Raw genomic sequence first — 16,609 nt, forward strand, 5'->3', positions numbered from 1 at the left:
CTCTTGTGTTGGCTAAATTGCTGGATAAATAAGGAAATACCTTTCACCCAGAATATCTTATCTGAAGCACTCACATGGGACGGGAAGCTAAAGATACCCTGGATAAAGTACATCCGAGACTGCCTTCAGGATCTGGGCAGGTTGGACCTCTTCTTAACACCACAGGTAGTAACAAAACACGACGTAACTTCTGTAAAGACTACTTTTCTAATGACCCGTCAGATGACGAGGGAAGAGACTGAACTGAAGAAGGGCAGTGTGTTGAGTCACACTTTATCCAAAACATGTATCCAAATAGAACCGTATTTATCCTGGGCCACCTCCAGATATGAGCGGTTTTTATTGACCAGATTTCGTTTTGACCTTTTCCATCTGATGCTAGCCGTGCCCAGTGGTGCCCATAGGGGACAAGTGCTGCCAGCTTGCGGCTGCGACAATAAGTCTCCGCAAGATCTGGCGCACTTTTTATTTATATGCTCCTACTACATCTTACCTCGAAAAATGTTTTTAAAACCTCTTCTTAAGAAATTGAATTTTGTTCAAATAAGGCCAGCACTAATTTATCTCAAAATGTTGCATTGTGAAAGCACTTTATACATAGTCAATTTTTTAAAGACAGCCCTGAGATTTAGGAAAAGTATGGAAGGCTAATAAGTTTCCTGATGATTTGTACCGCTGCTCCCGTATGAGATGTGATAGGCTATATTGTGACCCACTGTCCTTTTTTACTTAATGTTTTTAGTGATGAACTGTTTATATATGTGTTATTTTTTTTCTCTGTACTTTTATGACTGATTTTTCTTTCAGTCGAATAAAGAAACTTTGAACTTTGAATTGAATTGAAGCGTGCAATACCCATTGCACCACACACAGGTTGGCAAGTTTCCCAACCCAGCACGGCACAATCCTTGTGCTGCACCCCTTTCGCCTACCAAAGTACCAGGTGGTACTATCAACTCCCAGAGTTCTAAGCATATCAGATTACCCTAGTTCGTAATTCAACACCCAGGAATTCGCTTACAGGACCCGCTCAGAGGTAGCCTGGGAATAGCCACACCCTAAAGCCACTGGCATAAGAGAACATGCCTAACAGGGACGAATTTCTTGGAAAAAGGTTTAGTTTGACCGAGATAACATAGGGGGTGGAGTCCGAATGTGGATCCATTCAGAATTCTCTGGTAGGACACAGTACATAGCCTGGTGAGTGTTACGGAGAATACGAAAAGTGTGAGGAGGAAAATTCAGCCCACCCAAAAGTGCTGAGTACAGTCTGGGTAGCTGGTTAATCCCCGGAGGAAGAGTCTGCCCACGGTTTAGTAGCTTAATGCTGCAAGAAATTGGTTGGTTAGCAAGAAACCAAACATATGGGAACAATACACCTGTACTAGCGCCCACTTCGTCGACCGGGCATGCCCGGGCAGTACATATGGCATTGGCTTATTTGCCATGAACACTCACTTGTTTAGCATAACACTTAACCCCAGAGCTGGGGAGTTTCCGCCCGTCCGCATACAGCCAAACAGGTTGCTTAGGGGAGACATTTTAAAATTGGAGTGTAGATATGAGTGACAGTTCAATAGCTTAAGGAGACGCTTTCCTGTATGACGGGGGCAAATGCAATTGCCCCGCAAGGGATCGTAATATCAGATCGTTATGATTTGTGGCCTAGCGCATACCTGTTTGTAGACTTGTATACTCACACCTTATACCCACACATACATAATATTTATTGTAACTGTCGAACCCTAAAACCCCTAGTATTTCAATTAGCAAGCCTCCCTGTTAACTGGAGAAATTACGGGGGACCTATACATAGGTGACAAAGTTGAGACTATGTAAGAGTGGCATATCCAGTCTTTCACGTGTGGCATACGGGTGTCTTATGTCTAACACTTCGCTGCTTGCTAGAAAAGGGGCAGAAAGGAGGTCGGACGTCATGCCTATGTAGTAGTATGATGACCTTTTTATTGGTAACTGGGACCCAGTAATAGCGTAGGTACTTTAAAAATAATAATTAACATAAAACGATACTGGGTTGTCTTTGGAGATTACCTGCGTGTCAGATGCCAGGCAGAACTATAAATTAAAGTAGTCGTGCGTCGCTAAGACCCCATGTTACTTTCCGAAACATGGCCCGGGGTGCCAGCCCCAGGAAGGTGATAGATTGATAAAATTGCAGCCATGAAGAACTACGGCTATGAGAAGGACAAGTGTCCTTGGTGCCACTGCTCCCGCTGCAACTACGCTCCTGTTTATGTCTATCTCGGAAAGGGAGCGTCTTCATGTAAGAACAGGTGTAGGGTCTTATCCTCCAATTCTTGTCCAGCCTACAGCTATAATAATACATGTCAGTTCTATCCCATGCTATGCTGATGACATACTCCCCCCCCACACCATTGCTGATAACCTGCAATGCTGATCTATTGCTTGATGAGGGAGTACCAGTGCCACATTAGAGTAGAGCTATGAGCATAGTATTAAGCTATAAAAGAAAACCCGATACATGCACGACATGACGACCGGTGTCACTACCACTCCCAGAATTTACAAGGGCCAAAACAGTCATAAAACCTCTATTACTAGCCCAAAAGAGCAGGTCATACTTGGATCTCTTCGGCAGCTCATGCTAAAACCCAGGACGAAAGATCAGCTGAAAGATGGGTAGAAAGCGGGCGGGTCATCATGTCCTTATCGTGCCCGCATCAAGCCTCGGAGAAACAGCACCAGTGCTGCGTAGAAGAGACCTAATGCCTATACACTGCATGTATAAAACTAAGTATAACCAACTGATAATGGCCCTGCTTCTGTAAGCCAAAACATTAGCGCGACCGCCAGACACCCGTGGTGTTGATACTTCCTGCCCTTCTACACTCCGAGCAAGTCTAGTAAGATGGGTATGCTCGGCGAACACACTAGGGTTTGAGCGGGGAGCCGTGGAGAGAAGGGCACGTTGTAGGATAAATGGCCTGAAGGGCATTCCTAAAATATAACTCTCACGACCGGGGGTCTGGTCGTTGACCTTCTATCAAATGACTGGGTGTGGTATAGAGAACATCGCAGTACACACCGCCGCCACGACCAGTGGGAAACCAAGGGCATCAAATAGCGCGTGCCAGCACGTCTAATTAGGGGAAAGCGTGTCTCATCCCCTAGGGAAAACAACGTGCGTAGGATTTGTTTCCCTGGTAGAGCCAGAGACCCAGGGCAAATTGAAATCTTCTTACCAGCGCCTCCTAAAATGAATACTGGGGACGTATGGGCTTGCGCACTCGCCCTTGTACATGGAGACTTATAGGGAAGGCACAACAGATAAGAGGTAAAAATTATAACGACGTCACATGAATGAAGGTAGCACCGCACGGCTGATCCCCATTCAAGTCGTATAGTGCCCTTCCTTATGAATAGCTTATCAATTTCATAACAGGGGCCCATGTGAACAAACCCAGAATAGTTATTTTGGCCAACCAGAATTACCTGCATAAGTATCTATAAAACGCTTTCAGATTGGGGCTCGGGCCTCATGTTTTGTGCTTTCCTGCTAGGCTGCATGGCTACTCTACCCCCCTCATATACAAGGCTAGCGGCATCTTTAAAATTCTGATTTAGGTAAGAGGCCTAAATAATTGCTGCTAAAACCGGGAACTGAGCTACCTCATAAATGCGGACAATAGTGAGCCTTTCATATACGATGAACCACCTCATTCAAGAACATATCAAAGCAAGCCGCAGATTAACAACAACATAATATCCTCCCACCCACAACCAAAGCTTGATACAGCTACGGTGCACAAACACGTGCTTCGCGAAGGAATAAATAATTTAGCCAAGGACAATTAAAGTATGCGGCACAGGTAGGAGCTAGTGTTCACGATGTTATTTCCATCCACCGTACTGATATTGCAAGTAACTCCCTTTCAAGTCCCACGACGATAATGTATTCTGCACGAGACAATACCTACCCTTACTCACTGCAATATGTGACAATGTACTATAAATGTGGGAGACGTGATGCAACAGAAGTCGGATGACAAAATACGCGCGGTACTACAAAAGGGGGGAGACTAACATGACTAAGACCCCAAACTGCTGCAACGCATCGGATACCTGAGGCCCACACAGCCCCACGCCCCCCATTTGCCAGCGAACATCCTTCACAAGGAGTGATTGCAGGAGCTGTTGGGTCAGCGCGGCGCCAGGAGTACGCAAAGAGGGGGGGGGGGGGGGGGGGGGGGGAACAAAAGCAGCGTAAATTCTTGTGGCTCGATAAGAGGCTCGAAACAGGTCTCACAGCACCAAGTTGGCCGCGCTAACCGTCTGCCCACATCCTCTTCCCAATCTGAAAGGGTGGATGGCAAAATTAGGTGTAAAGGCCCACACCAGAAGTGCAGCATGGGGCGGTAGCAAAATCACATGCTTAAGAAGCTGACCCTCGTGACTAACACCGCGGGAGGTATACAAACCGGCTTTATCGCAAGCCAGGCGTCACATGAATTTCCCCAGCCTAGTGGACAACTAGTCATTGCCAAATTGCATTGTATGAACGGTCGCGGAGTGCACCAAACCCCCCACTGCAACACACAGACAAGGTCCGGCGGAAAGGCCCGCCCAACACCCCCGGCGCGGGGCAAGGGGGGGGGGGGAGGGGGGGCGGGTCGGCAGGATCCCGCCCGGCCCCCGGAAAAAAACACTGAATAAGCGATTAACGAATTCGGGGCAAAACACCCTTAATATCATAACGGCCGTCGAGGCCTGACCTAGGACTAGCATTTGGACTACATCGGTTTTGACGAAAAGCGTGACAAAACGCGATAATTTGCAGTCCCGAATCATCAATAAACAAATTGTACTCCTTAATCGACCTCAGCTGGATGAAAGGCCAGGAGTGGACTAGATGGGAATAGAACCATGACCCAGAGGTTGATCACAGTTCCCAATCGTGTACGAATTAGTCCATTGCGCGACCCGACCCGACATGGACTGAACAAGGCATGAGCACGCATCGGGTCATTACAGGCGTCCAGGCATGACCTAAGACTCTCGTCATAACCTCGAAAACTTGGCATACAGCTTGGGAAACGCACTGCATCCAAAGTGACCAAGAAACGCACCGCCACCAAGTGACCTAGTCGCCCTTGCCGCCCCACTCTGGGGCCCATATTAGAATGTGAGGCTAATTGTTCTTTTTAAAATCAGGGAAGGCCCCCTCTGGGACGCTCTCTCCTCCCAGACATGAATGGCCACCAATGAGGCGCCCTTATTTCACCACCTGAGATGGCCGAACGCGGTAATTTAATTTGACGAAAGGCACTGTTGGAGTGTGACAATGAGGGAATCCGAGGAGGAGGGGCTTTGGAGACATGAGGGGCACTGGCAGAGGGGAGCAGTGAGGGAGTCCGAGGAGGAGGTCATGATGGGGAGGGGCTACAGAGAGATGAGGGGCACTGGCGGAGGGGGGCAGTAAGGGAGTCCCAGGAGGAGGTCATGAGGGGGAGGGGCTATGGAGAGATGAGGGGCACTGGCGGAGGGTGGCAGTGAGGGAGTCCGAGGAGGTCATGAAGGCGAGGGGCTATGGAGAGATGAGGGGCACTGGCGGAGGGTGGCAGTGAGGGAGTCCGAGGAGGTCATGAGGGGGAGGGGCTACAGAGATGAGGGGCACTGGCGGAGGGTGGCAGTGAGGGAGTCCGAGGAGGTCATGAGAGGGAGGGGCTACAGAAAGGTGAGGGGCATTGGCAGAGGGTGGCAGCAAGGGAATCCGAGGAGGAGGTCATGAGGGAGAGCCTGAAAAGTGTCACGTGCCTAAAACTTCCACCTCAGTAACTACATTCAAATTCAACCTTTCCTTCCAGAACCCCGCTCTGGTATTGCTCTTTATATATTTGCTTCAATTTGCTTACCTAGGACTGCATCTTCTAAAGTACAGAATTCTAGAAGTTCTTAAATAAAAGCCTAGGACTGGAGCAAGATAAGCCTGATAACTCAGAGTCAGCATGTGTCACCTGGAGGTCACGAGTGCAAAACAAGTCTCTACTCAGATATTCGACCCTATAAAAGTGAAAAAGTGAGTAGAATTAGTGCAAGTAATGGCAACACCTTTCATATCGCTTAGAAACGCTAAAACTGTGTCATGAAGTTCTCTGTAAAAACAATGCCCTGTTATTATTACTCGGTTATTTGTGGTGCATAGGTGTCCTGGCAGCTGAAGTCCGTACTGGTTAACCTGTGGAGTTTAATGGAAGCAAGAGACATTAGCTATTCCAATCGTTCCTTCACCACTTCAACACGCTGAGTGATCTTGGGCGAATCACTTCATCACCCGTTGTCTTTATTCCTCATTTGGAACTAACAAGGATTGTATTTATAGTAAGGAGTTCAATCCATCAGTTGGGGGGTGCATATGGATAGTCCACAGGTTTTAGCGCCAACCTCCCACCCTAACACAAAAAAAGATGCTGGGGAGACCCTATCATGAGTGCGACTCAGACGTGCATCAGAGTTTAAGCAGCTGATATGAACCATACATTGTATGCATTTATGGCTCTGGACTCGAGCGCGCTACAAACCCAACCGCCTCAAGGCGCTTTGCACGAGTTTGCTTTCACTCAGAAACGAACTGGGAATCGTGCACGCTCGTTGTCTCGGGCGCTGCCAATGTCTAGGGTCGTGCTGCGCTCTAAGAAATAGCTGTGTCCTCTTCTCATCATTTTATCGACCCCTGAAAGAGGGGAGGCTCGTCCAGCACACCAGAATTACCACAGGTGGCATTTAGGTAGCGCATACATCGCTGCCAACTGATCTCTTGCCTCGAGGTTGGCGTGCAGCAGTCTTCGTTTTTCAGCCAACAGAACTTACTCGCCTCTGTGATAAGCATGTTTAGCACTGATGCGTGAAAAAAACACAAGACTGTCGAATAGTAAATGACAACCCTGCACGCACATTGTGGGAACCGACGCAGTACAACATCGCTTTATTGCTCTAAAACAACTTGGCCTCCCAGGCTAGAAGATCTTTGGGCAGCCTCTGGGATCAAGTAACCAATAATTCAGGGCATTCTGGGAGAAGTGACATTGTCTCACAATAAACCAATCAGATTAAAGTACCAGGATACAGTAGTTTGTGAAAGGAAAGCTCGGGATTTGGAGCATGCTTTCCTGGAGACATAAAATAAATTGGCCCCAAGTTACATTGTGTTTGCGGTGTTAGGAATAGAGTTATGTTTGACAAGGGGGTGGGTGGGGTGAGGGGGGCATTATTCTGAGGAGGGACATAGCCTGACTTGGACGTGTTGATACAAGCCTTACCTGCAATGACGGCAGGGTTGCCTTGCCCTCCTTCCGGCTTTACCCAGACTTCCACGGTGAACTCCTTTCTGGGCAGCTTCCTGTCCAGCACTTCCGGTCTCACCACTAGCACTTCCTCTCGGTTTCTGGAGAAGTAAAGAGCTGCCACCTCTTTACGGGCTGCATGTGAAGGGCCGGGCAGTGGCTCGTCCCACTCTTTAGGCCCGTGCCCAGGGTGCTGGTGCCAGGGGTGGAATACCTCAATGTGATCGTTGGCATGTGCCTCGGCATGCCTTGGCCGCCTCCCGCCATTTCCACCGTTCGAGGCCGGCCTGGCCAATGCCGCTGCCCAGTTTGCTGTGAGGACTGTGCTTGCTTCTTAGTCTGCCGTGGCCGTGCCGACTTGTTGCAGATGCGCCGTCCCCGCCACCAGGGGACCACATGGACGGGGCATTTCTCGTTACTCTCCTCAGGGCCTGGCTGGGAGCGTTTCCCACTGGAGACCCCTCTGTGGATGGCTGTCTCTGTAACCCCGTTGCATCTCCCTTCATGAGACCCCCAAGGGTCGACGGGGGGCTTCTAGGGTAAACTCCGAAAGGCTGGTGCTGGGGGGCCTGGGGAGGCCGGCGGTTTCCGCCCCCCAGGCGGCAGCGTTCCCCCTCCTTGGTCAGTAGGTTCCGGTCTGCCCGCATCTCCAGTGCCCGCTTGTGTTGCACCACGGGGCTGAGCTTGGCAGCTCTGGTTGCCACAGCGCGAGGACTGCCGTCACCAATAACAAGAGGCGTGTGTGCGGCATGGCATGAGCTGTGTGGTTGATGCTTGTGGACAAGTTTGATGCCAACCGCTACAAAGACTTGGGACGTCTTTCCCAGTCACTTCAGTGGCAACTATCCAGTGTTCAGTGGGCACGCCACAGCGTAAAAGTTGTGTTGCCTCTTATTCCCTTCTGCCCGTTTATTCTTCCTTTGAAATCCTTTGCTCCTTCACTTTGAGTAACACAAAGTCTTCTTTCTTCTAGGCGCTATTCTCGCTCCGTCTCCCACCTGTGCGCTATCCTCGTCGTAGCGCTTGACCCAGTGGTTATAAACCGAAGCAGCAGGCTTCAAGACGCTTGGCGTTATCCTGGTGTTGGAAACAAGCTGGCAAAGGCATCCAAGGATGCTTGACCTGCCCTCTGGAACACCTGATGGGTCCTCGGGACTCTCCGGGGCCGCGGAGGGACGTTCTTTCCCCGGGGCTCCTCCTGTGCTCGGGAGCCTCGATGCAGGCTGCTTCCTCCTTCCGGCTCTCTCCTCCTCCGATGATGCGGAAGGGGGCTTGGCCGATCCCAGCGCGGCCCGGGCTGGAAGGCGGGCACTGCTTCCTCCTCTCACTCGGGGCCGCGGCGGTGAATACACGGAGCAATGCCGGGTGGGCACCGGCCTAAAATCTAAATATTAAGCGAGGTGGGCACTCGCTCGGGGTACCACAACAGCGGCAAGGTCCCTGGCAGGGTGGGCACCTGCCAGCGGACAAAATACTCGAAAATCAGGTGCCGGCAATGCCGGACCAGATTCAGGGGCGTTCCCGGCTTTTGGCTGACGTAGCGTTACGTAGCCAAAAGCCAAAAATTCTCGGGAACGCCCCTGAATCAGGTCCGGGATTGACGGACAGAGCCAACTCCCAATGGTTAGCCTCCATTTATGGAGCTAGCCAATGGGAGGAGGGGGCTGTTACCCGACTGCACACACAGATAATAAGATTTTTCCTAGCGCATGCGTACTTCGTACGCATGCATTCGCTAGGCAAAACCTAAAAAACACATAATACATACCACAATTAGTTAATACCACATAAATGCACATCACATAATAAAAGCAACAGCATGGAATAGAATTAACTCCACCACATAACACCCCAAAACGCAAAATACCATACCACAATTCCTCTCCAGAACACTATCCCGCTCCACATAATTACTACCAACATAATTCCACTGCACACCACATACATCCGCCCCAAACACACAAGTAAAAAACATTTACACCAATAGCTCAAACTAGTTTTCTAAATAATTATTCTACTGCAAACATACATAAGTTAAAAACATTATCATTTACAATGCCAATAGCTCTAACTTTCACAAACGCAGGACCTATTGCATTTAAAATGCTTGTTTGGGGGTGGAGATAGTTTTAGTTAGCTTTTGGCTGTTTAATTTACTAAATGAGGTCCCGCAGTTTTTGGACCAAACAGTGTTCCAGTAATCTGATCAAGAAAACACAGTAGGAGCGCTCAGTTGAAACTATTTGCAATCAAACCGAAAATAAAAAGCAACCTCATTCAATACAGTATAGTATATTAGAAACTAAAAATGAGAAAATGCTTACCCCATGAAACACCTTGAGGTGTTGGGACAACAAAATCTAGCAGCAAGACCTTCTTACCCAACTCAGAAGCCTTCTGTAAAATAAAAACATGTATTTACTTTACTGGTGAGTACTGGCATATGCACTCCTAAGGTTAATTGTCACGTTTTGAAAACTCAGTAAATTGGGTTTCAGGCCCTAAATCAAAATATAGTTTTAATTCCCATAAGAACTTTAAAACATTGCAATATCAAACCAACGATCACACCCCTTCAGTGAGAGAAATATGTTAGGTTTGCTTTTTGCACATATACTTATAATAAGTGTGCACCATAAATTTGAAAACTCTCATGGGGTGTGAGAGCATAGTTAACATCCACTTTCTTTTTTGACAAGACAAGGGTTGGTTTCCTCTAAAAAAAACTAACAACTTCAAGGAAAAATTGCAAGACAGCAGTTTTAAGTCTATTTCCATTTTGTAGATAAGAATGGACTATCAAAGTTCGAGAAGAATGTTACAACTATAAATTAATTCAATGATGCAAAATTTTGGTATCAAAACAATCTTATTCATGGTGGTTAGTTCTTGTTATCACTGGAAATGTGAACAAAATACACTGATTTGTAGTTCGGAGCTCTCAAGTCAGTAACCCAACGAATGGTCAAAGCCAGGAAGCCTTTATAGAAGTTGAAAGCGCCATGTCAGAGGATTAGATGACATACAAACTACACCAACTTCGCATAAGATTTTATGCTTACAGAAAGTTTTTGGGAAAAATAAAAATGTTTTATTTGTCAAAATCAAAACTTCAACTTTTTAAAAGGATTTCAAAACCGCTGTGATCACACAAAAATATTATGAATTTACCACAATAAGCCGTAGCTGTGTGATCCAGCCATCATATGAGATATTACACCACATTGAATTTTAAATAAAATCTTCGCATTCTAATAAGTGATTTGCAATTGAAATTTTTTATGTATTTTAATTTAAAAGATGTCACATGGCAACCTTGGACAAGGTCATCCTAAGAGGGAAAGTGCTAGCAGTTATGTAGTACCCATTTACCACAGAGGACTAACTATATGAAAAAAATCAGTCCTGACTCATCGCTGAGGGACAGTACTGTTAAGACCCCACTGAATGAGAGTAAAAGCAAACTAAGCTATTTTTAGGCTTGTTCCATTCAAACAGATTTTCTACAGAACGTAGGAGTCATCTAGTGCAGGTTCATGGAATGATCAAAGACTTAAATGTGCCAATACAAATTTTGGAATTGGACTCCTCACAAAATGTTCATAATATTGAAGGTTTAAGCAGCACTTTTTCCACAACAACCTGAATGTTACAATCTCAGTCAACAGGATGCTACCCATTTCGAACACGAAAAAACATTTGGTTGGATCAGGTAAAATGAAACCCCTTCAATATTATATAGAAAAACAAAACCATTAACGGACCAGGAGTCTTCTCCATTACCATAGAACATGCAAGCCCTCCAGAACCACCACCAATGACAATCAGGTCATAATCATAAACCTCTTGGTCTTCATTCAAGAGTTTTTCTAAGGAACCATTTCGATGAGCCTAGAAGAAAAAACAAAAAAGAGACAGTCAATTTTAAGAGTGTTGTGCTCAACACTGAAAGTTGAGCATAATAAATGTCGAACACCGATTTAAGAGCTAAAATTTTTTCAACTGCAGATTATCAAAACATGTTTCACTCCTGAAAACAAGCAGCGGCAGAAGTTGTATTTTGTTAGCATATCACAAAGAAGGATTGAGGCAAACTGGATCTCTTCACTTCTTGAATTGTACTCGAGACCAGACAGTAGACTTTTAGTATACAAAACTGATATGGCAGGAGCGCGGCTGCATTCTGCAACAATTATTCCCTTACTCGATAAAGATCTGTCGAAACTTTTACTTGATGTGGACTCTGAATCATTTAGAACAAGACCCTACTCAAGTTAGCTCCATTGGAAATGTGGTTGTTTAATTTGGAAGAATAAAGAAACCGAACTGGATTGCAAATTTCTGCAGATATTTGAGGGGATTGGGGTCATGGGGTCAGTTTTGGTAGCAGCCCTTAACTAACCACACCTGCACAAGATTTCTATACTCCTACACACAGCAGTGTACTTTCATAGATACCTGGTGAGTTTAAGGTATATCACTAGAAAATGTGATTGTAGCTGGACATTGATCTCAACAGGTCTTCTTTCTGGTGCTGTTCTGCAACAGTTTTTGAATCCAGTAATGAAAGTGGTCAAAGCATTCCATGTTACAAGGATGGCTGCAAGGCAGCCTTTTGAGTTTGAATTGACAAAGCGAGCTGCAGATGTGTAGCTCATTTACATAACCCAGAATAAGTAAGAAAAGGAGAGAGAAATCCATCCCAAAATTTAAAGAATTTATGCAGCACCAAAAAAAAAAAAAAAAAAAAAACACAACTAAAGCTCAAAAGAATGGATGATCGCACATCTGCAGTTCTAGTGATATTAAGCCTAGGAGAGCCCAAGACGGAGAAAGAGGATTTTGACCAAGTAATCCAATTAGTCTGCAATCGATGTGAAAACTTCCCTGAAACACCTTTTATGTATTTCTGAGACAAGGAAAGAATAAACAATTTTAAGTTGAACAGGTGCATAAGGCAGGAAGAAAAATTGCTGTTGAATGCACTTTGATGAATGGGGGGAGAAGGAGTGCTACAGTTACCAAAGGGTCAACTGTCTTCAAGGTCTTCAGAATTGACAAGGTACAGGCTAAACATTTATTAGCAAAATGAAGCTGCACAAAAAGGGATTATAGCATGCAGCGGGGAGAGGGCGAGACTAGTGAGCTATTTAACAAGAGTGAATGCTCTAGATAGAAAATGGGAATCTCCTGGTCTTAGATTCTCTGCGGTTATGCAGATCTGGAGACGTTCTTTCCCTACATACTTATGGGTAAATGCAGTGTTATAGTAACCTTTAAGTTAGCCCACGTTCCATAACGTTTAAAAATAAAAAAGTAGAAATTTTAATTCCAGCTGCACTTTGCAGGGCAGAGGAAGACTCAGATCATGCCCATGAGAACAGTGGCAGGTTTGTGCATGGAAAAAGGATGTTGCACCACTGAAGCTGGACTATAATGTAGTTTGTGCAGTACTATACGTCACATTTCCAGAGGGTGCCTTTATCAGGGCCTATGCCACTTCATATTCTTTGAACGTCGACTACTTCACATTTCTGAAGTCCCCGTTTCATAATAAATCAAAAACCTTAATAGTCAAAATAGAGTAAAGAAGAAGTAGCTTTGATGGCCAGTTACCTCTTATGGTATTACATTATGGCTGCATTCATGTAGCATTACGCCGGGGACAATGGTTCATTGGGCTAATGCATACACTGCCAGGGTCATTTCATCCACAATATCAGATTTAGTGCCAAGAAATCCACAGGTCAGGTTAACATGCACATGTTAAGTTATACAACATTTTAGAACAACCATTGGCAAAGTCAATAGACCCATCTATCCTTAGGGACTTACAGGCTGCACAGCAGTAATCCGATTAGTGGGCATATTTTCGATTCTGCTCCAGTATCTTTTTGGAAATTACCAGGAGATTTAATGGGAAAACTACACAATAACCCATAACTATCCAGCATCCCCAGCAGATATATGCTGATAGAGTGGACCTGTAAAATGAAGATTACAGGTAAGGACATGTATGAATCCTCGGGGGAAGGAGAGAAGAGCACAACTGGTTCTTTATCAATTGCGTTAAAGTTAAATACTTTTGCCTAAAGCAAGCAGGAGAACGAAACCGCAAATGCTTATTGTATTGTTTGGATACATCAGCATGAGATCTTTTTGTTTCATAACGTAAGGAGCTCGCGGGGGTTCAAATAAGAGCAAGAGCAACAGGTCACAGGTTTGAATGTGGCAGGGGGGACTCCGCTTCTGAGGTTTTAAAGGTCAATAAAATAGATTGTGCTAGGCAAAAGCAGCACGTCTGTTAAATCACAGGGCTGATTAAAGTCAGGAGAAATTTCTACCAAAATATGCGATTGCTAGTTTGTCACGTTAGAAAGCTCCAATCTTTTAACCTAGTTGGAACATTATATTTATGTCTAAAACCAGGGTATGTGGTCACTTGGGATAATAAGGGTTCAATAGAAAGCTACTAAATTAAGGGCCAAAAAAATAAAATAAAAAATTAACGCATAGACAGAAGTGACTCACTTGAGGAACTTACCCTTTTGCAATCTTTCGGTCTCGTCATTTGCACGATGCATGCACTGTCTCACAACCAGTGTGGTCTAAAAGCTGCCAACTGTCACCTCACCCGTAATCTAACCCCAGAAATTACCCCAAAATAAGTCTTGTGTAATCCTAAACTTCAAGGCTCAAGGCTTTCCTCGATTTGGCTAGATGAAAATGAACGTAGTTTAATATTTGCTATGAAATATGTCCCTTCTAAACTAAATGGGGAGGTGGAAAAGGGAAGGCTGTGACCATATTGGAAATAGTGTTTATGCTTTATTATATGTATTAAGAAGCTGTCCACACAAAGGGCGCGGGAGGGAAAAAAGCACTAATATACTAACTTTGTCAGCAGTGACAATGGGGAGGAAGGAGATAAAATGACAATGATTCTTATACGCATCGCTGCTGAACTCCATTGTTTTTGAATGCTGCTGCTGCTGGGTATAGCTTCTAGATTGCTATACTTCCTACTAGCTGTTATACATGAAGAGTGAATGCTTACAACATCTTGCTCGTGTGTGTTTGTGTGAGGGGGGAGGGCAGTGAGGAGACTGTTGAGAACGTTGAATGCTTTTGCTGGATTTATGGCTAAGATCAATCAGCAAAAGTACTAGGTAATGGTTTGTGGACCAAAGAGAACTGAAACTGGGACATTCTTTATAGCGGGTGCCCCCGTCGCTACAGCAGAGTATCAGCTACTTGGGGTTGCCAGTTGACGAACAATTAAATTGGGAACCTCTGCTAGTGTTAAGAGTGCAGCAATTAACCAGATCAGTTGAAGCCATTTTGCCATCAAGTTAGATCATAGACCAGTGGCGCTCAATTGCTACCAATGGGGCGGGAGTGTGGGGTATCGAGACTACTCCAGACTCCAAGAAGTATAGCATTTGTTTCTGAGATTACTTATGGTTCCACAGGGAGTTCCCCCTTTCTTTTGTGATTCAGAAGTGGGCTTAAATAACGCAGAGGATGCTCTAAGGCTTGCTGCGTAGTGATTATGGCTGAAAATCTGGCAAACACCTGAGCTAGGACTCTCTAATAGTATCCCTTTGGAATGCCTAGCTCTGGACAATTCAGACCCATTCCTTGGTTGGGTATCTTAGGAGTAATTTTATGAGTTTGGGAATCCAAGATTTTTTCCAACTACCCTGACCGAATCCTCTGCATGACTAGAGCCTGGATAAAAATAAATAAAGGTTTTCTAGGATCAGGTGCGGCTTACCCATATGTACAAGGCAGACCAACTTTTCTCTCTGGTTCATTACCATGCTCTATCTCCTAGCCATGAGCTGAAACATAGCAAATGGATAATTTCGTTTTTATCTGACCAGGTTATGAATGGGGTCTTTGCCCTTTCTTTTAGCTTTTTGTAGGAAGCTGGCTCTGTATATGGTACACCACTGGGTGGTTATATTGTGCATAGAGTCCAGGAAATCCCCCAAAAATGTACAGGGCTCAGTGCAAACCCAAAGTGCTCTATTTGTTGTAGTGTGGGCGAGCAGTCTTAGACCCAACACAGGAGTGTAACACATTACTTGTAGACACAATGACCAATAAACGACACGACTCAAAAAGGAGATCATACCCATGTTATAAAAATAAGCTTCTCAAAATGTTATATTAAGAACAAGATCTTCGCAAAAGGGTAATTACGTTTTTTAACAAATTCTTTTAAGTTTCAAAAGTGGACACACTCCGAATACAAGAATATATTCACCCTTACAAGAAGCCAGTCAAGCCACTGGCACTTAAAATACAAGCTTTGGCAAAACAGGTCTGAATTTTCTATATAATAAAGGAGGCAAGCTCTGGCCAGATCAGACTTTAAAAAAAAAAAATTTAAAGCGGGTGTGTGGCAGGCATCATGGATCAGGAAGAAAGCTTATTAACACAAACCTAGGGAAAGGTGGGGTGGGGAAGACAATGCCAATGGGATAGAGAAACAAGGAAAATGGGAGTGGGAGAGGCAACAAACAATGAGAGGGACAGAGGGACAGGACAACGGGAGCAAGCCAACAGACAACAGAAATAAGGGTGGTGGAGGGCAGACAAACAGGAGAAACTGAGTGGAGAGAAGCACAGAAGGGAGACAACTTAAAACCAGATACACTACGTACAGCGCTTAAACGCAAAGAAGCACTTACGGGAGACAGCCTGCAAACACATGCATTTTTATAAGTTCAACAAAAACAAGGAGAAAAAAAAAATGAGCAGCCAAAACACGAGCGATGGAAAGGCACAAGTACTTGGATCATGTTCCAGGAGAGGGACAAACACAATAAAACGTAGTAACGGACAAATGAGAAGCAAGCAAGTACGCGACGATGAAGGCAACAAAAGGTAAGAATGGGCAGGCTGTAAGCCCACAGTATTGATGCAAAGGGTCTCGCAAGCATCCAAGAGCTAGAAAGGAGGCAGAATTTCTGCAACTCGCAGAGAAGCTCACAGCAGGTCGGAGGGGAAATTACAATTTTTCCAGTCTTACCAAGGCAACACCTAACCTTTAACTTTCTATTCAAGATAAGAACTGTGTTGAGTAAGACATTCGGCTGCACATACCAAGGGATAGCATATGCAAACGGAGAAAAGCCATTAAGCAAATAGCTTCTGCATGACCAAGAAAACCATGACTGCATAAAAAAAGTAACTGCACAAAAGACAAATAAATTAACTAGATGTTCTGTTGCCCTTAGAGAACATTTTCGCTTGAGGAACTCGTCAAAGTTCAAAAC

General features: G+C 45.1%; 1 protein-coding gene across 2 annotated transcripts in view; it reads right to left on the bottom strand.

The window, feature by feature from the left end:
* LOC147693028 (thioredoxin reductase 3-like) overlaps positions 1-16,609 on the bottom strand; it is a 145,171-nt gene that overhangs the window by 105,771 nt on the left and 22,791 nt on the right. For both annotated transcript variants that reach the window (XM_086939272.1, XM_086939273.1), the window contains exons 4-5: positions 11,106-11,213; positions 9,647-9,719 (exon numbers count right to left, since the gene is read on the bottom strand). In XM_086939272.1, coding sequence (XP_086795398.1) covers positions 9,647-9,719; positions 11,106-11,213 — 181 coding nt within the window. The remainder of the gene's footprint in view (positions 1-9,646; positions 9,720-11,105; positions 11,214-16,609) is intronic.

Source organism: Lissotriton vulgaris, chromosome 9 (assembly GCF_964263255.1).
Source record: "Lissotriton vulgaris chromosome 9, aLisVul1.2, whole genome shotgun sequence".
NCBI classification, from domain to species: Eukaryota; Metazoa; Chordata; class Amphibia; order Caudata; family Salamandridae; genus Lissotriton; species Lissotriton vulgaris.